Source organism: Trichomycterus rosablanca, chromosome 9, assembly GCF_030014385.1.
Source record: "Trichomycterus rosablanca isolate fTriRos1 chromosome 9, fTriRos1.hap1, whole genome shotgun sequence".
Classification (NCBI taxonomy): domain Eukaryota; kingdom Metazoa; phylum Chordata; class Actinopteri; order Siluriformes; family Trichomycteridae; genus Trichomycterus; species Trichomycterus rosablanca.
This window is the reverse complement of record NC_085996.1, coordinates 36308148-36334396: the sequence shown is the minus strand read 5'-3', so window position 1 is coordinate 36334396 and position 26249 is coordinate 36308148. Positions and strand designations below refer to the sequence as shown.

Here is a 26249-nt window from a genome sequence, read left to right as displayed (position 1 = left end):
TTTATCTGTAGGAATTTGTGCCTATTCAGTCAAAAAAGCATGCGTATGGCTTGGCAGCGATGTTGGTCAAGAAAGCCTCAGTTGATGTTCCAGTTTATTCCAAAGCTGTGCAGTAGGACTGAAATCAGGGCTCTGTGAGGGACACTGGAGTTTCTTAAAACAGAGCTTTTCTTCATGTCTTTATAGACGTTGCTTTGTGCACAAGGGCACAGTCATGCTGGAACAGGAAAGATCCTTCCCTAAACTGTTGCTGCAAAGTTGGAAGCACATCATTTTCTTTATATAATTTATTTATTACATGATAACACATTTTGGCTTTGTTTTGATACAACCTTTTGCTTTGGGTTTTATTGTGTGATGTTTTATCCATCTTGCAGGAATGTTGATCTTTGTAACAAGTTTCTACTACACTAAAGCAGGTGGTCAGTTACTTTTGATGGACTGATCAGTAATCAAGTGCTTCTTAGCACAACCACAGTTTTGACTTTCAAATGTAAACTGTAACGCACTGATTTCAGTAAAACGTTTGGAGAGGCAGAATGTGAAACTTTCATTATGACACCAGAAAGGGTGCGAGAGCTCATTAGTGCTAGACAGAATTTGATTTTGTTTAGGGTGGGGACAAGAAAATATATAATTTCTATATATATTCTATATATAACGTATAGAATACAGAAGTCATCAATGAGGTTTAACACACATCAATATTTCTAAAATTATGTCTACTTAATTAATTCATTCTTTTACACCAACCACTTCATCCTAATCAAGGTTGTGGTGGTTCTGTTTCAACCTAAAAAAACACCGGGTCCAAGAGCCAGTCTATAGCAGGGCAAAATACACCGACACAATCCATCACTTACTTATTAACTAATAGCACTGCAACACATGTACTCATATATTTAAACCAAGAGGAAACAAAAGTACCCAGAGGAAACCAACATGGGGGGCAACAAACCTCAACCAGAGGCATTAACTGCCACTAGGTCCACATGACTTCAATGACCACAATGCAGTCCATGTTTGTTTACTAAATTTTGATTTAAACATTTAACATAGTTAAGCAATTAATATTTTTTATTATTGGTGCCTTTACCAACATGATGCCCACTTGTCTGCTGATGATACTGGAAGGCAGTAAATAAACATCTTGTACTACACTAAAAATTCCAGTGCGTCCACACTTGCTCATCCTGGTGCTTCAAATTTATTTTTGGGTAACGATGTGATTGCTAAGTGCATCAGAGATTCAAACTGGATAGTAAATTGGATCTATTAAGAGTACTTAATAATATTGACCACAATGACACAAGACATTATGTAGATATTGTTTTATGGGCACTTCAGTTATTGTTTTAAACATATTAAGAACAAAGTGCATCAAGTACTCACAATTAATATAGCATTCAGTAACTACTAGTACAGCTTAGTGTTTTATTAGTGTGATAGACTCGTCTAACTCACGTAGACAAGTATACAAGCTAGAAATGTTCGGCCAGTGTAATGAGCTTCAGGTGCTGTACAGATGTCAGTTTATCTTTTGACAGGCTGAACAGAGGAGGGCTGGAAACAGGTGAGCTGAAAATGCATACTGCTCTTAAACGTGTTTAACAACTCCTCCAAGAGCCTGAAAGAAAACAGAGATAAAGGGTTAACTGTAATCACACCTTTCATCTCATTTGAGCAGAAAATATTTTCGCTCTTTGAAAAAGATGCTTATACTGTAGAAGCTATTTTATTACAAAAAGACCATCAGATGTACAATAGTGGTAACTAGTGGTGGTAAATTCGGTTCATTTTATGGACTCGGATTAATCTGAGTTCACTTAAGTCACTTGTACTGTCATCTTGATTGCGATTGATTTACTGCATGAAAAAGCATCCAAATATCACTTTGTCTTCCATGCACTCATCTTCTGTAAATAAATCTTTCTTTCTTAATTCTCTTGGCACCTCACACTTCTCTTGTCAGTGACAAGTTGACACTTTTTTCTAAGTGGAATCCTGATCATGGGGGAGAGGGTGGTGGTGGATTCACCTACTAATCAGATGGGTATATTAATGGGTCAAGGGATCAAGGGGGATGGTCAACAACAAATTGCCATGGTAACTTGACCCAGGCAGCCACAGTGGCACCAATACAAACAGTCAATAAAATACCATGGGGGCTGTGATACTCCTTAAGTGGTGGAGCCCTAAAGTAGCCTGTAAGCATTTGCATTTTAATAATAATATAACTCTATTTTGTTGTTATTTTTCTTACAAGAAAATATGCTGCATTACTAATCTATACCTTGACTACCCACTGTGTTTAACCGCTTGTTTATTGGAATATTTAACTTATTACTTAGATTCACGGACTGGAGTGAGCCAAATCACAGTCCGCGGTTTTTCGGTGAGTCTGCTCACTCGCTTGTGTACTTAGCAGCAGCCAGTCAGGATCCGGGTTAATTGAGACCTCTGACTCCTGATTCCTGATTCAGTACAAAGATTCGAATCATTAACCCGGGTGATTCAGGAACCGCCCAGCTCTAGTGGTAACTCTTTTGCAATAGTAAATGATGTCACGTGACAGTAAAATCATCATGTTCCTCTACTATGACAAACAAACAAAACCCGGCAGGCAGAGCCGAGACTCCATACGATGTATTCGAGATCCCAGCTCTGGTTCCAGCGTGTGTTTTTACCACTGCGCCACCTGAGTGGCCCACCATGAACATTTTTGATCCTTTTTTAACATTGATGGAATTTGGGAAAATACTGTAGAAACATGTTGATTTAGTGCTTGGTTTAAAACAAAACTTACTTCTTATCAGCTCCACTCTGAAGCTGTGGTAAATCCTCCAGTGCTTGCTTAAAACTGGACCTAAAAATAAACACAAACAGGAGTCACCATGAATAAACCCCACCACACCTACTGTACTTGCTGGTTTAACTACATTTTTAGTACAGGATGACCAGAGAAAGCAGTGCAATCTGGAATGTGGTGTTTTTGTTTTTTTACATCATGTCAGATTTAACTTGGGTCTGAAACTTGGGTCTTACTGGCTTTCTGAAGTCAGGAAACAAGCTACAGCGTCCCTCAATGCACAGACTTCCAGACGTGCCTAAAAATGCAAACAGTGTTTGTAAGAAATGTCTTACTATAACTAATGATTTTATAAAAGTACAGTCAGCTTTGGCATATACCTGCAGTGCACCATTTCTGCTAAATGACTGCGCACACTGCATCAGACGACTCATCTCTTCAGCCACAGATTCAACAATCCTTGACAAAACGCGAGGGACTAAGTCCTTAGAAATGGTAAACACCTAGCATAGAGAAAAGTGTGAAAGTGAGTGATAGACAGAAAGACAAAAGAGACACAAATGGTTAATAGAACAGTTTTTTTCTTTAGCCTAAATAAAGTCAAGCTATGAGCAATGCAAACAAACACAATAAAACTTTAGATTTACCATAATGCACACTGTATGTATAATTAAACACGTTTGTTTGTTTATTAGGGTTTTAACGTCATGTTTTACACTTTTACATGTTTACATTCATGACAGGAAACGGTAGTCACTCATTACAAAAGGTTCATCAGTTCACAAAGTTATATCGAACACAGTCATGGACAAATTTTGTATGTCCAATTCACCTCACTTGCATGTCTTTGGACCGTGGAAGAAAAACAGAGCTCCCGGAGGAAATCCACGCGAACACGGGGAGAACATGCAAACTCCACACAGAAAGGACCCGGACCACCCTAACTGGGGATCGAACCCAGGACCTTCTTGCTGTGAGGCGACAGTGCTACCCACTTAGCCACCATGCCGCCCCTAACCCATGCTTGCCTTGAGTTGTTAATGACAAAAAACGCGCTTTTGTGGTTTGATGACTGCATGAGATGGTGTACAATGCATTGCTAAAAGGTTCCTTCTTTTGCAACAAATAGTTGAATGAATCCATCAAAGCTTTACACCTAACATTATTACAAACGATGTGTATGTAGTAAAAGGGCAGAAAATGGACTAGTCCTGAGCCACACCAAGCTGAGATGCTATAGTGACACTTGACAAGCAGTTGTCCAAAAACTGAGCAGAACTCTTATTGAAGTTACTGTAATGTGATATACACGGTTAGATATAACATGCCATATACCATGGTAAAGTATTTTAGTTACAACTACCCATTCCTGCATTATATAATATCATTACCTAATAAGTCTAAATAGAGTCTAAAACCTTGACACTAAAGACCGACAAAATCACACCCTGTAGATTATTCATAATGAGAGAGGGTAAAGAGCAGAGTTAGAAAGAGGGTTGAGGCAAATCTGAAGTATGATTAAGATTAATCACTCACTTCAGCATGAACAGAGATGATGCTGACCAAAGCCTCCTTTAAATAACTGCGAACACCTAAATGAAAAAGAAAGACAGGAGGTAAATCAGACAGTAAGAAATGGAAGGTGACAGTATTAAGCAGACAGCCAACACCTAGACTTAAACCCCCTTAAACATATGTAAAGACCTAAAGGTTGCAGATGCTCTATAGCCAATCTAATTGAGAAGATCGGCTGTGAAGAATGGGATAAACTGCCCAAACCCAAGTGTGCAAAACTTGTAGACACTGATGCAGCTGCAACATTGCTTTTACAAAATATTGAAGAAAGATCTATATAGTTTTGTATTAGTATATAGGTATAGTATATGTATATAGATCTAGTTTTTTAAATTTTAATTATTTAAAAAAAAGTTTTCACTCCTTGTTCATTTGTCAGTTATAACCATTCAAAATTTCGAAGGTCTGAATACTTTCAGAGTCTGTCTGTACAGTACGTGTAAAATAAACATTTCTGTTTTATTGACTCATTCCAAAACTCCAGACAACAGTTCCTCCAAAGTCCAAATAGAAATAGTCATTTAATAAGGCAGAATAATAAACACAATATACCCAAAACACACACTCTGTAAGAAACACAATACTAATGTTTTAACTTTTATAAATCGATACTTGGTGGAATAACTCCAATTTTCAATCCCAGCTTTCATGCATCTTTGAATGCTCTCCACCAGTCTTTCACATTGCTGATTTTTTGCATGCTGCCACGACTGGTTAATTATACACTATAAATAATCAGTACCAGTATAGTATACAGGTGTTCAGAATAAAGTGGTCCATTGGTGTATAGTGCTAATTAATTTCTGATTTCATACACATTCTATCTAACTCCCACTGACAAGCTGGCCAAAAATCTAAAAAACAAGAATGAATTCAGCAATACATATGCAGTTATCTTTTGACACTGTTCGACTAGATTCTGTCATGTTGGACATTTCACATTAAGTAAATTCATATAATTAAAAAAGTAAAAAGAAATATGGGATGCATCAAAATACAGTAAAAGTCATATTAAAAGTATTTGTGCTTGTGCAATTTGATGTCTTTTAAAAACATTATCTTTTGCAAGAAGAATGTGTGGGATGTAAAAAGATAATAGTACCTGTAGGACGCAGACAGTCCTTCCAATCAAAGTAGCCTGCGTAGATTCCTGGCTCAAGAGAGCCCACAATGGGATCAGATTTCTTTTCAATGTATGTCTCAAACAAGCGCTCATCCAACCGACGAACTGCCTCTATACTCACCTGAAACCATAACCCCACACACACACACACACACACACACACACACACACACACACACACACACACACACACACACACACACACACACACACACACACACACACACACACACACACACACACACACACACACACACCTTTAGATACATGTACATGTGATATTTTTTTAAGGTTATTTTACCAGGCACAAATTAATATGACGTTATCCTACTTTCATACCAACATACACACATTAATGCACTTCCCCACAAACACAGTCTCCACTCATGCATATCTGCCAGTTTGATGAAATTTCCTCGAAGTTAAAAAAGTACCAACACATGAACGAGAACTGTGAAGTTCTTATTAGTCAGTGTAAAAATTCTATGAATTGTATAACTAATAAATAAACTTAGTAATGAAGTCTCTGCACTTGATCAGCAGCTGGACTCAACAGTGTGCCCGTTACGTTGTGCACACTGTTAAATGAGTCAGCATCTTTTCCAGTATGTTTAACATTATTGGTGAAAAGTCATGTATTTTCCAAATACTAACTGCAAGCCTATTAATTAAATACAACCGAAGAGAAAGTAAGAGAAATGTACCAAAGAGTATCAGAGACTGAAAAGCTGTTGATTTAATGTCTTAAATTCATTGTAACAGGCTGCACATGGAGCAGAGACATAAAGTTTTTCCACAAAGGTGATGTATCGCTGCTCTGGATGCATTTTAATTCTTGTAACTCTCAGTGCAGTCTTGATCATATACATTTTACTTCTTGGTCATTTTTACTTGCACACCCTGTCCAATATAGAGTAGTTAGTCCTCCCATGTTTTCGTGGGGTAGAAATAAACCAGACTACTCACATAAAGCCACACTGACATTGGGAAAAACATGCGAAACTCTTCTACACAGAACCCATGTTGCTGTGGGGCATATACCGCTGTACAAGTTGCATCACCATGCAGCCCACAAAGCAACATAAGGGGTTTCCAGTCATTTAAATTTACATCCAAGTTTACATCACATAACCAACTTTGTGAACACAAGCAAAATGTATTGTGGAAAGAACCTACATACCAACTGTAAAAAAGTATAATTTGGTTTGTTGTAGAAATTAACAACGATCAGGCATTACATTATGACCACTTCCTTGTTTCTACACTCACTGTCCATTTTATCAGCTCTACTTACCATATAGAAGCACTTTGTAGTTCTACAATTACTGACTGTAGTCCATCTGTTTCTCTGCGTGCTTTTGTAGCCTGCTTTCACCCTGTTCTTCAATGGTCATGACCCCCCACAGGACCACCACAGAGCAGGTATTATTTGGGTGGTGGATCATTCTCAGCACTGCAGTGACACTGACATGGTGGTGGTGTGCTAGTGTGTGTTGTGCTGGTATGAGTGGATCAGACACCTCACTGTCACTGCTGGACTGAGAATAGTCCACCAACCACAAAAATATCCAGCCAACAGCGCCCTGTGGGCAGCATCCTGTGACCACTGATGGAGGTCTAGAAGATGACCGACTCAAACAGCAGCAATAGATGAGCGATCGTCTCTGACTTTACATCTACAAGGTGAACCAACTAGGTAGGAGTGTCTAATAGAGTGGACAGTGAGTGGACACGGTATTTAAAAACTCCAGCAGCGCTGCTGTGTCTGATTTACTCATACCAGCACAACACACACTAACACACCACCACCATGTCAGTGTCACTGCAGTGCTGAGAATGATCCACCACCTAAATAATACCTGCTCTGTGGGGGGACCTTATTGTAGAACTACAAAGTGCTTCTATATGGTAAGTGGAGCTGATAAAATGGACAGTGTGTGCAGAAACAAGGAGGTGGTTTTAATGTTATGGCTGATCGGTGTATTATAGTGTAGTTCATGTAAAGTTCCCCCACTTAAACCTTAACAAATTCAGTAAAGACCCTACACAATACAAGTGCATCTTCATGGTAGGTGTAACCAATAAATGGCCAACTGGTTCAGGTGCACACAAGTTTTACTTTCTACACTGTAACCAGGTATAATAATTCAACCTGTTGAGTGTTGACTGGAAGGCAAAGTTCATGTCTGTGTGACTAACAAAGTAGTGTGAAAACCTTCTTGCTTCCCTGAATTGTGCTTATGAATCACCAACTCTTAATCCCACACTTTACACACTTAATACCCACACTTTCCACCTGCTGTGGGTCTGCGAGTGCGCATTCGTGCTTACTCGAGTGATTTTTTCAGCAGTGGTGAAGCCGTGTTTCTCCAGATGCTCAGCAAGGTTGAGGAAGGTGTGTTTCTCCAGGTACTGACAATTACTAAGAATGATAAGGAGGCGCCGTTCCTAAAAGGCACAAATACACACAGCAAATACAGCTGGATTAACTGAGGGGTGTGTGCTTATAAAAAATATCTGCAGATAAAATGAGAGGAACAGCCACAGAAGGAAATACATGATATGTCAAACAGATTTGATAAAAATGCGAGTCATCAAGCAAGCAGTAAAGAGTGAGTAAGATAATGAAAGTAAATGTGTGAGTGAAAGCAGAGAGAAACCGGACAGAGGGGAAACCAGGGGCACTTTCATAACATAGGAGGGGAATCCCCAGATAGACTTTAGCACAGCCGTGTATCATTCATACTCCAGTTCTGAATGCTTACTGTAATTCTTTAATTTACATTATGAACATGCAGCATTTCAGCACAGAAAACAAACACATTAAAGTATGCAAGACAGAGTGAAATAACAGCACATCTAGTGATAAAAAGTAAATTAAAGGTGATAAAGACGATGAAAATGAAATAAGAATGAAAAAAAGAAAACATTCTAATACAAAGTTTTTGTCTTAATCATACAGCAGATTGGCATTATCAGTGTATCATCTACACCCAGAACTATTCCATTACAGTGACACAATGACTGAAAATCACTTTTATTAGCTCTTACTAAGCAAGAAATAACTACACCGACCAGGCATAACATTATGACCACTGACAGGTGAAGTAAATAACATTATCTCTACGCAGCAAGTGAAAATTTTCTCCTCAAAGTTGACGTTAGAAGCAGGAAAAATGGGCGAGCGTGAGGATTTGAGCGAGTTTGACAAGGGCCAAATTGTGATGGCTAGATGACTGGGTCAGAGCATCTCCAAAACAGCAGCTCTTGTGGGGTGGCAGCCCGGTCTGCAGTGGTCAGTATCTATCAAAAGTGGTCCAAGGAAGCAGCAGTGGTAAACCGGTGACAGGGTCATGGGCAACCAAGGCTCATTGATGCACGTGGGGAGTGAAGGCTGGCCCGTGTGGTCGGATCCAACAGATGAGCTACTGTAGGTTAATGCTGTTTTGGCAGCAAAAGGGGAACCAACACACTATTAGGGAGTGGTCATAATGTTATGCCTGATCGGTGTATATTGCAATATGCATTTTAAATAGAACTATCACATGATATAATTTAAACATTCAGCAGGGCATAAGTGCATGGGTTGGTATTCAATTAACCCTAAGAAAGATACAATAAACCTGAGTTTGTCAGTCAGTCTTCTAAACTGTCAGTTTAAAAGGCATGCAACACTTCACCACGGTAAAAGAACCGTTAAGACTACTCTGTCATTTGCATACTAAATGTGGCAGTTGATGTGCTGGCTACTACAGTCATTTGTGTACAATATAAAAAGAAACATGGATCAAGAAACGACCCTGAGGGACACCAGATAGTAGACTGAGGCTTGACTGTTACTGCAACACTGAAGAGTATTTTAATAAAAAGAGACTATTTCTATTTCACACAAAACAAACAAAAAACTTACTGGTGATGACCCAAAGTGTTCATGAACGCTTCCGAAGACATCAGGTGATCCCATGTCCACTGACGAACTAAAACATATATTGAAAATGTCAAATACAAAAGCGCACATAAGCAAACACACATGAGTATATGTCTATTAAACAACCAGTGGCTCAGCAGCCCACTACCACTGAGATTCGGACCCGTTTACACATCTATGTCTGAGGTGAGGTGGGGGCAGTCCTTCAATGGACTGGTGCAATCCAGGTAATTCGGCCTTCTGCACACTGTTTTCCAGTGGAAAAGGAAACCAGGATAAAACAGTGATAAAAATAAAATGAAAAATATAAAAATTAACTTACTGAGAGGAATCAACGTCTCTATCAGTCTTGATGCTTAGTTGCTCCAGACAGTTGATAAACACCTAAAAAAAACCACAATCTCAGACCCCTATAGATGCAATGCTTAGGTTCCCACACCCTTCTCTATTGCTTACATGTTGCAAGAAAACCACAATACACTTTCACAATATGTACATGTTTACAATAATCTGCAATATTTGGTGCAACTCACTGAAACTTTACCACACCACAAAAAAATTGCTATGGGGTAAAAAAAAAAAAAACGTGTGTGTATAAAACAATGGTTTATTTATTTATGCATTTTCCCTTTTTTCTCCCAATTTAGCGTAGTCAACTTGTCTTCCGCTGCTGTGGATCCCTGATTGCATTCAAGGAGGGTATATTTGCTGCTCATGTGCCCTTTGACACGTGAGCAGTCCTAGCGGACCCCTCCTTTATGCCTGTGCTTCTGCACAGACGCCTCTATCTGCTCGGCCCTTGCACAGCGTTTGAAGACCCCACCCCAGCGCGGTCATTTCCCCAACCCAGCAGACACAGTGGCCAATTTGCATCTGATGCAGGCACTGCCTATTGTGCCAATTGTGCCCGCTAGAGCCGAGACCCAAACCGGGGTGTTTTAACGCTGGTGTGCTAGCGGAATATCCGGGTGGCCACCTGGGCGCCTCTGGATGGTCCCTTACACTCACAGTACCTTAATGATTTCCACACACTGCGCACATGCCTGATCCTGAGCCAGATCCAGCTGAAACACCTGCATAAAAGACATCAAAGGTAATTATAAAAGCTAATATCAAATTACCTAAAGCTATTGAATTACAACTACAACTCTAAAGTAGTTGATTTGATATATGAACAGTGACTCTTACATTGACCTCCCCAGGCTTACAATCCATAGGTTCCTTTAGAGACTGTAGCATCTGCACCATGCACTGCTCAAACCGTGCTGGCTAAAAACACACCCGAATATACATATACACATTTATAATGTCAGTGTATGCTTATTTATGATCTGCACTCAATATGAACACAAATAATGCCGTACCAGTGATGTTATTCCTTTATTATCGACAATCCAGTCTTCTTTTTCAGGAAGTCTCTTCACATCTGGACAATACAACTTGTCATTAATTACAAATAAACGCACATAAAAAAAACTAGAGCAAACTACAGAATACAATCAAACTATAAACGGCACAATAATGTTTGTCTGATTGACTGTGTACTGTTGTGTACTTATTTGGGGAAGCACCGATACCATATAGAAATGCAAGCCTAATATTGTGGAAAGTGCCATGGGCATTTTATGATTCTGATCCAGGTTTGACATTTTACATCTGATTTCACAGCACAAATGTACTGCTAGGGCTTTTCCATATGAAACTTAAATGTAAATGAAAATGAAACTTGCAGAGGGTGGACCCTGATAATCAGAGCAGAAATGCCATTGTAATGCATCTATACATTTACATTACAATGATTTTTTTCTGCCGTATATCCCTGCTTGTTGTAGTTCAAATCCCATTTGGAGCCAAGAGGGCTGCATGGCCAACCCATAATCTTCTGATTAACAGCCCAAAGCCAAAAAGCTCTATCAATTTGTCTTTGTCAATGACAAACCAGCAATTTCTAACTTTATGGTTTGTTACTGATGACAAGAGGTTGCAAATAAGATTAAATTATTCAAGAATTATAAAATATTAGCATTCAGTGTTAAGAGCTGATAAAATTATAAACAGACAAACCATACTACAAGGCCCAGATTGAGAACTATCCTAAAGCTGCAATTTAACAAGTTTAGGTTTGAATTTTTGGCATTTAGCAGATGCTTTTTATCCAAAGCGCCTTAACAGTATGGTGACCGTATACAGTCTAAGCAATGGAGGGTTAAGGGCCGTGCTCAAGGGCCCAACAGTGACAACCTGGCAGTGGTGAGGCTTAAACCAGTGACCTTTTGATTAACAGTTCAGTACTTTACCGCTAGGCTACAACTGCCTACAAAAAGTCTAGATTGTGTACATGCTGCTGTCTACCACCATCTACTGGACAATAGAAGACAGGCTTTACTTGTCACCTACGTATACATGTACAGTACAATGAAACAGCATGTTTGGAAGCTGGGGTTAGAGCGCAGGATCAGCCACTGTATGGCGCCTTGGGGTTCAAGAACCTTGGTCAGATTCCAACAGTGGCTGCTTAGCAGTGCCGGGATTTGAACCCACAAGCTTTCAATTGATAAAAGAGAGCCCTACCCACTGTCCAGCCTATTATGTCTAATATAACACTAGAATCTTCTAGGTCTTCCCTTATGACCTTATATTTTGTCTCAGTGACTACTGAATGTGCTATTGAATGAGCCTTACCCTCAGCAGTGTACTGAAGGGTGACCAGGAGGCAGTGCATGCGGAGCTCCACCAGCAGGTCCTGAATCACCTGAAGCAGATCATTAGGGATCTCTAGAGCAGAAAGAGCCTCGTGACTTATCCTGACAAAGAAAACAGTAACAAAAAGAAGAACAGTTCATTATTAATAATCCATGTTTATTGCTGTGCCCAAATGGCGCAGAGGCCTATTACGCAAGCCCATCACCTCTGAGCTCCAGGTTCAAATTGGCTATATCTGAAGCCCTGCAATGGACTGTCGTCCTGTTTAGGGTATTGCCCAGTATTTCCTGGTGGAAATGGACCTGCTACAACCAAGACCAGGATAAGACCAGTTGATGGCAAAAAAAATATACAATTGCTTACCTTACAGTGTGAATGACCTGTGTAAGCCAGACTCCGTTAAGAGGAGTCTTCATGTTCCAGCCTCCATATATGCGCCGCTCGTTCTCAGAGAGACTCGCAGGCAACAGAGCACCACGTACTAGCTGTACCAAATGGCGAGTCACCTCCTCAATCATGCCCTAAATACAGAGGATAAAGCATTAATTACATAGTTATTCAGTAGGCACAGAACTGTAGCCAGCCATTCAAAGGCTCATGAACAGCTAATGCTATTTTTTGTCTTACACTGGAGCTATACGGTTAATGAAGCTGCTTGAAGTCATACTTATTTATAAAGGTCAAGTTACACCAAAGCAGTCAAGCCATGTCTTTATGGACCAGGCTTTGTGCATGTGGGTATGGACAGACGGTCGGGCGGCTAGTAACTAACATTGTTCAGGTGTCTGGTCCATATAAATAAATAGCTAAAGGAAATTTAGGGAACTGTGCTTCAAACAGCAGTTACATAGATCATTCCTAGATGATTGAATGATATAATTTTTATTCTTACACATTGAAAGTACACTTTTTCTGTTCTCATTTGTATTTTGAAACTAATTTGAGTAACTGAATACGCTAAACTGGCCATAACAATACTCCTCACACTACAGTGAAAGCCTATTCCAAATGCCACGCTGACTCAATGTTACTCACTCTAAAGTCATTCTGTCTCTGTCTGGCAGTCTTCTTCAGCTTCTCCACCTGACCCGACTTCTCTCCTGTCTGTAAGAACAAAGGATGATCACAGGATGTCCAATCTATTCCAGTCTATTTAAAGCTGCACCCAATACTATTCACCCGTACCTCAATGAACAGGCTTCCATTAACATACGAGATCCAAAGTTTCCAAAAGTTGGGCAGCTGGCTGATGACCACATCTGAGAGCTTCTCTACAAACCTCACTTGTTGAGGGCTCTTATATTGCCACGCTGAGAAACAGGAGTATAGACAACTTAAAACTAATGCTACTATAACATCATTTATAATCACAAGAAAGATCTAATTCAAGAGTATTCTTATTCTTTCCATATTCAAAGTTTCTCACAGTCCTCTCTTGGTGTTTGGAAACTGCTGCCTCTCTTTAGAGAAGCTGTGTGACTGATTCTGCTCAGAGCAGCTGATCGAGGCTCTTCATTAAAATCCAGCGCTCTACCACCGACTGAAAGAGATACACAAGACAAGAAATATACAAGACGGAGAGAAAAGACATTGTGAAACATATCACCAATACAAAACTCACAAACGAAAGAAAAAGTATATAAACTTGGCAGTGCTTTGGCCCACAAGAATCTGTGTTATTATGTTTACCTCTTTGTTCTTTAATAAAGTCTTCTTTGCAGTTTTGCATCAACTGCAAAATCCACTTGTGTTGAGCAACAATACACTGCCAGGCTGGGTCGCCTGAAGCATTCAGGTCTGACAGATACCTGAGAACCAGACAGATAATCAGAATCAGAATCAGCTTTATTCGCCAAGTATGTTTACACACACAAGGAATTTGTTTCCGGCTGTTGTTAGCTCTCTACAACTAACAAACAACACAATACACAGTACAAACAAAACAATATGCAGACAATGTACAAATTTGTCAGAAAATACAAAAATAGCATAAGATAAATAGTAAGATAAGATGCCATTACAGTATTAAGCTGTTTAATTAATCGTGGAGAGGTTTTGAGGGGGCAGATTACAGAAAATATAGTTCATAAGGTGCCATAAAAGTAATGAATCATCCTGCTATATATCAGTTCACCTTATATAGCGTCTCTGGTCATGCAAAGTAGAAGGCATCTCCAGTAATTTATCCAAAAGAAGATTCCTCAAAGCACTGATACGAGTCTCCACCTCTGCATACACTGCACAAACACACACAGTTACAGCAACATTTACCAACATTTACATATGGCTTTGCCCTGTCTTTTAAATAATTATATTGAACAGGTATTAGAAATGTCAGTTTACGTTGTTTATCATAACATTGACTATCACTTATTTGCTCTAAAATACTGACAGGGAACCAAAGTACTTAAGTGTTGACTGCTGTTTGAAACTGCTACTCAGGATTGGAGCTGTTATTTAATGAAAACTGACTTTCATTAGTAGAGGTAAGAGTTCGATCAAAAAATACCACTCAAGTAGTTTGTTATTTATTACATGTATATATACAGCCTTTATCCAACGCGACATATAGTTGTGACAAAATACAGGGTGATCTTCTCAGCTATAATAGCCACTCTTCTAAAAATGCTTCTCACACGATTTTGAAGTTAGCCTGTGGCAATTTGTGCCCATTCAGTCAAAACAGCATGTGTGTGGATGGGCAACTGATTTTCCTATTCATTCCAAAGATGCTGACGGGTTTACACAGAGAGCAGTATTGCATATGGAAGGTCACACACTGCTCTCCATAATTCACCATCTCTGTGCAGGCAGCCCGTTCGACCAGCCAGCTGAGGTGGCAATTGCAGCCGAAATGAGGAATCATGGCCAGTTAATAGCACAGCTGAGAAACTCAGATCTCAGTGATGGTGGGCTTGCACATTAGACTGCTGTGCCACCCGAGTACCCCAAAAACCTAGGATTTTTAAGATATGTAGACTTTCCCATTGTCAAGCCTGTGGTAAAGTCAAACTAGCCCTGTTTATACCGGCACATATTTAGTAATGTGAAACCAGAAAACAAATTACATTCTAGACCTTTTAACACCACCAAATTAAAAATCTGTATGTGTATTTTTGACCCAGGAGATTTTGACACAGTAGATTAGCTATTTGTTTTATATCTGGATCTATATTATCACAAAATCTATGCTACTGTTATAATGATTTTATAGCCCACTGCGCACAAGCTATTCTTCTGTGTCTTCCTATACAATGCCTAATGGATATGCAAATAAATAAAAGCGTTATAAAAGCTCATTTACCTTTTTTGAAGACTGGAACTTCTGTTTTCCCAAACAGGGACTTTGCTTTCTCATAGTCATTAATGACAACATCATAGTCTCCCTGGAAAGAGAGACTCCGTTATTGTCCTGTATCAGCCAATTACTGAATAAGCAAAAAATACATTCATTGCTTATGACAATTCTACAGTTCGCTTTAGGTGTGTGTATTGCATTTGCAGCTCCACCTTCTGAATGTTTCGCTCGATGTTGAGTGGCAGATTAAAGAGAAATTTGAATCGCTGCAGCACATTGAGTGCGTTCCGAGTGGAGTCGGCTTTATCCTTCCGGCCCAAAACTTCCTGGAATAAAGTGTCTGCGGTGTTACTGGCTCCTGAGAAAGAAAAAGAAGAACACACATGAAAGTTAGAAAGTCTGTTGGTCTCGTCTGTTTGGGATGATGGATTTATTGGTACGCTAGATCAGATTACTGCAATTAAAACAAGATGTCAGACAACAAAAATACTGGCCAGTCCAGTCAGCTGAATAACTGTGACTGAGATTGACAGGCAGACACTGGGTTAAAAGGGTTATGGACCAAAGCTTGGCAGAAATTAAAAATAGTATTCACCTTCCATCAAATCAGTTAACATGCAGTCATGTAGAACCTCTCATTTTGACTGAGACACTGGGTGTGTGTGTATTTATGTGCATGAAAGCGAGTTTGGTCATGAACTTACTGTTGAGGACATTTTCTAATCTCTGAGTCATGGACCCCTCAACCTTCTCAGTTCCATCTGATTCGAGTTTCTGATGAATAGCTGTAAGAGGAAAAAAAGGAAAGTTCAGTATGAAATAATTTATTGTATGTATATGGATAGTAAAATTCAATCCTTTCAAACAATTATTGTAGTCCAATATATTTCATTAATTTCACTTTTTTGCAACTCAGATGCCTCAGGTTATAGTAATATTTCTTAGAAAATTGCTTTGCATAAATAACTTGTTTGGCTTCCTTGGCTTTTCCTTTGACCACAACAAAGAACAGAATCAGAACAGAGAAACTAAATTGGGCCGCTCAGGTGGCGCAGCGGTAAAAAGTACGCTAGCACACCAGAGTTGGGGTTTCGAATACATCGTATCAAATCTCAGCTCTGCTGTCTTGGGCGGCTGCATGAACAATGATTGGCTGTTCATAGGGGAAAGAAGTCGGATCATAGAGAGGTGTCCTCAGTCAGCGGTGAAGGGTCGAATCAGTACAGAGGACGCAATCCGGGTAATTGTACGCGACTAGATTGGGGGAGAAAATTGGGGGAAAAAAGAAAATAATAGAATAGAAAATTCAAAAAAAATAAAAAAAATAAAAACTAAATTGTTAATATGTGCAGAAAACTGATTAATATCGGTCAGTTAATTTTATTTTTCTTACTAAATTAGAATTTCCAAATAAAACAAAATTTGGAATCTGTCCCTCCTTGGACAACTGCTGGTAAATACTTCAACCCTGCTAACTAGCTAGAATGATTTCGTTATGAATGTTACTCAGGTATTTAGGTCTGCCCTATCCCTAAATAAGTCATGTGTGACTGTTATTAAACTAGCATTGACATTCACATCTGTAGGGGCTGGCTGTAATATTTTGGCTCTTCAGTAAATACAGAAGTCATGTTATTTTCTAGGCTTATAAAAAAATTAGGCTCGTTTCTGTTTGGAATTTATCCAGCACATCTTTAAGGCTGCATCAAAAATGCTTATTAAATGCAAAACAATGTGCCTAAACAGTGCTGATACCAGTGGTGTACTGACATATTGTTTAGTACAGTAGTATGCAGTTTGAAAGTGCATGACACTCATATAATGTATTTACTGCTTTAGTTATATACAACACACATACGTATAATGAATTTTACAGATGCAGCCAAGAACTGACTTTGAGCAGTGATCGGTGAGCTTGTGTGCTGACGAGGGTAGCTTTAGCAGGGCAGAAATGTGACATTTTCAATTTTTTTGAAGACTAGACTAATGTTTGATCTCACTGAGCATTTTACTATGAAGTATTCTAATTTTACTGTTTGTGGATATGGACTGCATGGCTGTTTGGTTTTATGCACCTTTTAACATTGAGTGTGGCTGAATTAGCCAAACCCACAAATGAACAGAAATGTCTGTTGTGTACATGCACAGTTGTCCAAGTGCTGATCATTTAAGATGTTTGTACCTGCTAGAGCATCCTGAGCTTCGAAGAAAGTACTGAGTCCTCCTTTCACGCATGCCAGACTGCCCTCATCCTTTTTACTGGCCTGCTTCTTCAGATTTCCCACTGCTGAGCGCAACTGCTCAAAACTAGCACAGAGAAAAAGCAACAAACCAATAAATATCAATTAGATTCATAATACAATTTTGCTTAACATAAAACTTTAGAAAACAGAATGCTTTTGTGATCAGCATGAATGGATTGACTAACCTGGTGGTAGAGTGATTTTCAATGAGGTACCAAGTGGCAGAAAAATTCTCAGTAGTAAAATCTCCGCTCATTCCAGGGAACAGGCTCTCCAAATCCTTAAGTGGAACCTTTCCCCTACAAAAGAGGGTTTTACATATAAAAGCTTTAGCCAGAAGATACCTAGAAATGTGCACATTTAACAGGTATTTTATTTTGTGTAAGGTAAACATCAGTAAAATTTTGATCACAAGGTTTCATTGAGAAGTACAGTTGGGTACACACAGTTCTGAAAAAACACAGAATGTCAAGAGACTTTTGTTGACATCATGTGTTCGTCTTGTTAAAAAATCTAAATTGCTAATGTTTGCAATGGCAAAGTAGAACTGACTATTATTTTATTTTGTTTTATTAGGATTTTTAACATCACGTTTTACACACTTTGGTTACATTCATGACAAAACAGGTAGTTACTGGTTACACAAGATTAATTAGTTCAAGCTTTAATGTCAAACTCAGTCATGGACAATTTTGTATCTCCGATTCACCTCACTTGTATGTCTTTGGATTGTGGGAGGAAAACGGAGCCCACAGAGGAAACCTATGCAGACACAGGGAGAACATGCAAATTCTACACAGAACGGACCCGGGAATCAAACCCAGGACCTTCTTGCGAGCCACCATGCCGCCAGAACTGACTGTAAGAAAGTGCACATTACCTGAACTACAGTGCTGTGTATAATCTGGTGTGGTGATGGTATAAGTGTATAATGTTTTAGAGAAGTATGGGTGGTGCTGGTATGAGAGAAGACTGTAAATACAGTACACCTTATTGCTCATACCTACAAGTAGCGCTTGTAGGTACATTTGAGGCAAAATATTAGTCTATACGTTGTATTTTATACTGTAGTGATATAATGACAATAAAACTGAACTGAAAAGCCTAGCCTGCACAATAAATTTAAATTACCCCAACATTTCTGGAAGGATTTATCTTTTGTAATAGACTTTTTATTGGCAAAATGATTGGCCAAGTTTATCCATGCATTAATTGTGAGTAGTGCCTACATGAGGGAATGTGTGCATCACTACATGCCAAATGCCCAGCTCACTATTTAATTTTTGGATTACCATGAATATTCAGACGTTCTAAATTAAACCTAACTGTTAAAAAGCATTATTTGCAACTGTTTATGCATTAGATACGTGCATGTATAATACTGGTGTATGTTTGTTCATTTATATGAATTGTGAAATCCCCTGTTACATACTTGTCTGTTTCAATGCCCAGTGGGTCGGCTTGGCGCAGAGACAGGGGGGAGATTCCTTTGTTTCTGTTTAGTCGCAGATCGTAGTAACTCACCTCATCAACCCAAACAGCAGACTGCTCTAGAATATCTACAAACACACACAAACATGTATTTAAGTAAGTCTTGATCAATTCATGAGATTTGTAATTGTACAGAATGATTCCCTGTATTCCCATCAACAATGTTTTACCACCTTTCAGTGCCCAGGTATGTGATGTTCACTACTATGTATGACTGCTTGGTTTTTCTGGTAGTACCAGCACTGCTACGGTCACTCTGCTACAATTTTCTTTCTTGTGAGATAGAACTGATACCTTTTGCGCTTAGAACAAATTCTTCTATGTGTTAAATACATGCAAATATTTAACAGTGACATGAGTGAAAGAATAAGGCTTCCATGTAGAAAAATGAGCCCCCAATTCTATAAATGGATGCCACGTAGCATAACTTATCATATTGCATGACCATCCCCATCTTACTTTACCAAAGATTGCTAAGCCTCCTGTTCCTGTACATAAACAAGTGGTGGTGAAATATCACTGACTGCATGCGTTTTGCTAGTGAGAGCAGAGTAAGTGCATATATCATCGTTCCTTACCTATCTTGTCAGCTTTGAGGACCTTGAAGGAGACAGTGGACGTGCCTTGACCTCCACTCCGAGTCGTAACAACAATCTCGCCCTTGTCATCTTTGGCAGGACCGACACGACAGACTATTTTACTCCCAGACATCCATTCAGCTGTCAGCAGACAGTTATGACCACATATAGACAAACCTGAGGAAATATATAATATGGATATGAATGACTAATACACCATCAACAGTGTCAATCAGCTACTGATATAGATATACTATATAGATATTACATTATCAGGTAGTGTGTGTATTACCGATAAGGTCATTAGGACCAGAGCCCAAATTTTCTCCACGGATAGTGACTTTAGTCCAAGGTGTGCCCTCATTGGGTGAGATGCCAGTCACCAGCGGAGGCTGACGAGCAGGAGACATGGTTCACACTCTACAGAAGTGAGGAAAAAAAAACAAGAAATAGTACTGTTATTAATTCTAACCTTTATAAAACTATGTATAGTAGATGCAGACAGTAAATCTGAAACAGCATGTGGAACTTGGAATTGTTTATTCAGCGGTTATATGCTGTAAACACTAATCAGGGAGCACAGTGAAAAACTACAAGAAATCTAATTTTGTATGTGAAAGACTTGCAATTTAGAATGATTGTTTTTATCTTAACAAAATAAAGTACAATTAAAGCACATACATGGAATTTGATTAAAGTAAATTAATAATGAACATTCTTTTAAGAGAATGTTAATAATGTACATTTATCAGAGAGACTGTTGTCTTTAAAACAGAAGAATTTGTCAAACAGTGTGCTTACTTGTACACTAATAATATATTAAATCATAAGGTATAGCAGTAACCAGATTATTCAAATGGTCATACAGCATACTTAATTAATCTACCTTAATATATAATTAAGGCCATATTCGGATTATAAGTAATTCACATAAACCAGAATTTCTGCTTAGTAGGTTATTTAACTCACACTACATTAATTACTTTCAGTTCTCTGCAATTTCGCAGGTGTGACTAAATAACCAGTAACTGTTGTAATTGCTATGCTTACATATAAAACTGTACACAGAGGACATGGCCTTAGTCAAGCAGCTTAAAGAGGGACAATATGCATCTTTTGGTTTCAATATTCAAAAATAAACAATAAAAACCTTGCGATAAGGGCACCTTTAACCAAACAGATAAAAATACACAGTGTGATGAATTATAGTATATAAAATGCTCATAAACAAAATAAAACAACATGGTATTTATTAAGGCTGTACCAATTTTTTTTTTAATTTAATCATTAAACTAACTATTGTCTTTATTCAAAAAGTACTAATTAAACCACCTAAGTTTTCGCAGTAGACGTAATATAAATAATCAGATTATTGCAGTAATTTGATTATTGTGTGCATGTAACTGTGTTTAGTGTGTTTAGAGTAACAGCTATTGCTTGTGACATATATGATTAAGAGTAATTTCGTAGGCACATTTTTGAGAGGCGATATAAAAATACCGGAGTTCTAAATAGTTAAATGTAATATTTTTATTTATTTAATTTAAACTGTCGTGTGTGGATTAACACATCTGCATTATGAATTATCATTGGTGGCAACCTAACAATAAAAAGTGGCGTTACATACACCACAGATTTGGCTTTTATGGATAATAGGGCTGGGCATTCGATATACCATTTTCAATTCCTCATACCGTATGGATTTTTCAAATAACACCATACCGTAACACAGTTAATACAACAGATGTAGGCTTCAATAGACAGCAAATCATATAATATTCCTCTATAGACAGTCGAGAAAGAAGCTTTCAGAGCAATAATTAAAACAGTGGATTCCAGGTATGTCTTACAGGGTGAAAATACTAGTTAGTCGCTATTCCAACGATATAAGCAAACTGGAAGTGGATATATATATATATATACAGTGTATCACAAAAGTGAGTACACCCCTCACATTTCTGCAGATATTTAAGTATATCTTTTCATGGGACAACACTGACAAAATGACACTTTGACACAATGAAAAGTAGTCTGTGTGCAGCTTATATAACAGTGTAAATTTATTTTTCCCTCAAAATAACTCAATATACAGCCATTAATGTCTAAACCACCGGCAACAAAAGTGAGTACACCCCTTAGTGAAAGTTCCTGAAGTGTCAATATTTTGTGTGGCCACCATTATTTCCCAGAACTGCCTTAACTCTCCTGGGCATGGAGTTTACCAGAGCTTCACAGGTTGCCACTGGAATGCTTTTCCACTCCTCCATGACGACATCACAGAGCTGGCGGATATTCGAGACTTTGCGCTCCTCCACCTTCCGCTTGAGGATGCCCCAAAGATGTTCTATTGGGTTTAGGTCTGGAGACATGCTTGGCCAGTCCATCACCTTTACCCTCAGCCTCTTCAATAAAGCAGTGGTCGTCTTAGAGGTGTGTTTGGGGTCATTATCATGCTGGAACACTGCCCTGCGACCCAGTTTCCGGAGGGAGGGGATCATGCTCTGCTCAGTATTTCACAGTACATATTGGAGTTCATGTGTCCCTCAATGAAATGTAACTCCCCAACACCTGCTGCACTCATGCAGCCCCAGACCATGGCATTCCCACCACCATGCTTGACTGTAGGCATGACACACTTATCTTTGTACTCCTCACCTGATTGCCGCCACACATGCTTGAGACCATCTGAACCAAACAAATTAATCTTGGTCTCATCAGACCATAGGACATGGTTCCAGTAATCCATGTCCTTTGTTGACATGTCTTCAGCAAACTGTTTGCGGGCTTTCTTGTGTAGAGACTTCAGAAGAGGCTTCCTTCTGGGGTGACAGCCATGCAGACCAATTTGATGTAGTGTGCGGCGTATGGTCTGAGCACTGACAGGCTGACCCCCCACCTTTTCAATCTCTGCAGCAATGCTGACAGCACTCCTGCGCCTATCTTTCAAAGACAGCAGTTGGATGTGACGCTGAGCACGTGCACTCAGCTTCTTTGGACGACCAACGCGAGGTCTGTTCTGAGTGGACCCTGCTCTTTTAAAACGCTAGATGATCTTGGCCACTGTGCTGCAGCTCAGTTTCAGGGTGTTGGCAATCTTCTTGTAGCCTTGGCCATCTTCATGTAGCGCAACAATTCGTCTTTTAAGATCCTCAGAGAGTTCTTTGCCATGAGGTGCCATGTTGGAACTTTCAGTGACCAGTATGAGAGAGTGTGAGAGCTGTACTACTAAATTGAACACACCTGCTCCCTATGCACACCTGAGACCTAGTAACACTAACAAATCACATGACATTTTGGAGGGAAAATGACAAGCAGTGCTCAATTTGGACATTTAGGGGTGTAGTCTCTTAGGGGTGTACTCACTTTTGTTGCCGGTGGTTTAGACATTAATGGCTGTATATTGAGTTATTTTGAGGGAAGAATAAATTTACACTGTTATATAAGCTGCACACAGACTACTTTTCATTGTGTCAAAGTGTCATTTTGTCAGTGTTGTCCCATGAAAAGATATACTTAAATATCTGCAGAAATGTGAGGGGTGTACTCACTTTTGTGATACACTGTATATATATACGTGTATATATAGTTGTCCATTTTTCTACAACAGATCAGTGGTCAAGTTGTACAGTGTAGTTTGCAAATGTCGTTTTATTTGTTAAAGGGAGCGAAGGGTAATTGTGCGACATTAAATATTAAATGAACAATGAAAATGTTATATATTGCAGCTGTTTCACGCATCCTGATTCAATCATATTGTGTCATTTTGTGGGGCCAAGCAAAGCTTACAGTCCTGAAAACCTTCATTATATACATGGTAAAATTAAAACTTTTTATATTCTATGTACGTATGACAGTAGAATCAGCTACAGACATATAAAAAGTCCCAGTCATACACAAAAAAACACACCGTGATAAACAGTGAAACCGCCAGAATCTTAAAAAAATACCGTGATACAAATTTGTGGTCATACCGCCCAGCCCTAATGGATAATACAACTGATGAAAATTAAACAACTCAAGGTATGAAATATAGGAAAGATACTCTTACGGCGTTTGAGACTATTAGCCCAGCTTTTCTAATAATATATATATACATACACTTTACTTTAACTTATAAAAGGCTATATATATATATATATATATATATATATATATATATATGTATATACACATGTATATACTGTATGTATATGTATGTATCAAGCGGTAATCTTTTGATTTTACGATTTAACGTTTTTAATATAACGATACGTATTTTACCTGATATTTACTTGTTTTATTTGTCTAACATAGTAAATAAACACCTAATTATAAATCAGCAGTGTGGAACAGGGTTATGTAGCGAACACACTGACATTACATGGAAAACTAGGACCAATCTAGTAAACAACACTGAACTGGTGGGTCAGTCAGAAATACATTTTTATATTAAAACTTAAAATTTACGTGCACACAGAAAAGGTTTTATTTAAAGTGTTTATTAACGCAAACGTTTTAACAAACCAATGCTAGCTAACGCTAGCGAGCTAAAAACAATTAGCCGGAAAGCTAACACATATCTATATATATCTATATATATATCTAGCATATGAAACGAACACATCTTAAAAAAAAAAAAGATAATTATCGATTTAGTCTGCACATTTAATTTCACAATAAATTATAACTCACGGTGTTTATTTATCAGCTCAGCTGGAGAAGCTCTCTGCTTGACGGCTGGGTCACGTGAGTTCCTACTCCTCCCTGAGCAGACTCATGCTGCCTTCACAACCTCTCAACATTTTGTTATTATGTGTTTGTTAATAGTGTATGTTACCAAACTTAAAATGAATGAATGAATGAATAAATAAAATTCCCAAATAAACTATTGTAATATTTCCCTTAAATCTTACCGTTGTCTAATCAGACAGAAACATTAACATCGCGGAACGAATGAAGAAAAAAAAGAAGGAAAAAAAAAAGGTAAGAAAATTTATTTACAGTCTTTAAATTTGTTAATATATTAAACACGTGTGTAGTTGCATATGTTCTTCTCTGTCGCTCCTTCAATACTAATAAACTAAAGTTTGGGCTATAATACAGTATGATTATACAGTAGTATATCAATTGTAGCCTAGTGGTTAAGGTACCAGACTAGTAATCTGAAAGTCACTGGTTCAAGCCCCACCACTGCCAGGTTGCTGCTGTTGGGCCCTTGAGCAAGGCCCCTAACCCTCAATTGCTCAGAATGTATACTGTCCCACTACTGTAAGTTGAAAGATGCCGAAAAGTAAGTATATAGTTATTTTCCTCTACCCAGCTAAAGTTTTTTAAACAAATGCCACATATTCCCTACAATAAAAACAACCTTACAAAAAAGTTTAACTGTGGGCATAAAGGAAGCAGCAAAGTGCATTAACTATTTATTTGCTGGTGTGGAAAGATTTATTTTTTCTACTTTTATTACCAACTGTATGTGACCTTACTTCTTGTAAGTTTGTGCCCATCTAAATAGGGCTAGTTTGACCACACTGATAAGACTGTTGTCACAAGTATTCTAATCAGGGTAGTTGTAGCCTAGCGGTTAAAGTACTGGACTAGTAATCAAAAAGTCACTGGTTCAAGCCCCAACACAGTCAGGTTGCCACTGTTGGGCCCTTAACCCTCAATTGCTTAGATAATCACAGTACTTCAAGTCGCTTTGGATAAAAGCATCAGCTAAATGCCAAAAATGTAAATATCAGTTAGAAGAGTAAACTTAAACCGTCACCTGTTGCTTATAACTGTGGAAGGTTAGCTTTCATGTATAAACCACCAAAACAGATTTGCTATAGAAAGAATCCTCTGCTCCACAATTCACTCTCCAAAACTTACATTCAGTTTTGTGGTCAGTTGAAACAAAATAGATTGGGCACAATGATGACTACAGTGTTCTCGTCACAGTGATGGTAACATTATGCTCTGGGACTATGTTGCTGTCAGGGGAAACTGTGCATTACAGAAAGTGGACAGAACAATAAATTAAAAATATTGCATATTTAGAGAATCTTGGTTTGGAAATTAGCATAAACGTGCAGGTGCTTTTGTACCTTGTGTGGAACTGCCACATCATACAACTTATTTTCAGACTGAGATGATCTTTAAAACAACTTTTGGGATGCTTTAAAACGTGTTCAGACACGATTTGTTCATGACTCACCCATCACCAACATTACTCAATTATTTGAAACAGACTATCCACCCCAGTGTATGCCCTTCTGCCCTCACATTGCTGGTGTACATTACAAACTACACCAGTAGGGGGAGCTGCAAAACACACAATCCAGTATAAATCATCCATGAGTTTCTAAACACAATAAACAGTCCTGTACAGTATGTTTAAATATATTCATTAGAAGTCATATTATTTATAATAACAAACCTAAAAATGGACAGTATGTAAAATGCAAACGCACATAGTGATAGTAGTGATTGTAAACCAACTTTTATTGTATTTTAATAAAATCACAAACATTGATA

At 38.4% G+C, this 26249-nt stretch overlaps 1 protein-coding gene across 1 annotated transcript; it reads right to left on the bottom strand.

The window, feature by feature from the left end:
* Positions 1-1316: 1316 nt before the first annotated feature.
* exoc2 (exocyst complex component 2) lies at positions 1317-24486 on the bottom strand. The gene is made up of 28 exons (XM_063002340.1): positions 24423-24486; positions 20044-20171; positions 19752-19928; positions 19115-19241; positions 17868-17981; positions 17622-17746; positions 16144-16224; positions 15652-15797; positions 15446-15527; positions 14276-14378; positions 13831-13949; positions 13568-13681; positions 13327-13451; positions 13177-13245; positions 12505-12662; positions 12121-12242; positions 10803-10864; positions 10627-10707; positions 10452-10511; positions 9761-9822; positions 9421-9487; positions 7842-7958; positions 5490-5631; positions 4349-4404; positions 3190-3312; positions 3046-3107; positions 2807-2866; positions 1317-1627 (listed from the first exon to the last, which is right to left on the bottom strand). The coding sequence occupies exons 2-28, from the start codon at positions 20159-20161 to the stop codon at positions 1534-1536; spliced, it is 2766 nt and encodes a 921-aa protein (XP_062858410.1). The 5' UTR covers positions 20162-20171; positions 24423-24486; the 3' UTR covers positions 1317-1533.
* Positions 24487-26249: the final 1763 nt, after the last annotated feature.

Bases quoted from the DNA above. Each gene is read 5' to 3' on its own strand.
- exoc2 (XM_063002340.1), bottom strand. From the start codon at position 20,161: ATGTCTCCTGCTCGTCAGCCTCCGCTGGTGACTGGCATCTCACCCAAT. The intron at 7,959-9,420 runs GTAAGTTTTTTG...TGTGCCTTTTAG, and splicing joins AACACTTTGGGTCATCACCA to GAACGGCGCCTCCTTATCAT. The intron at 3,313-4,348 runs GTGAGTGATTAA...TCTCTATGCTAG, and splicing joins TCATCTCTGTTCATGCTGAA to GTGTTTACCATTTCTAAGGA.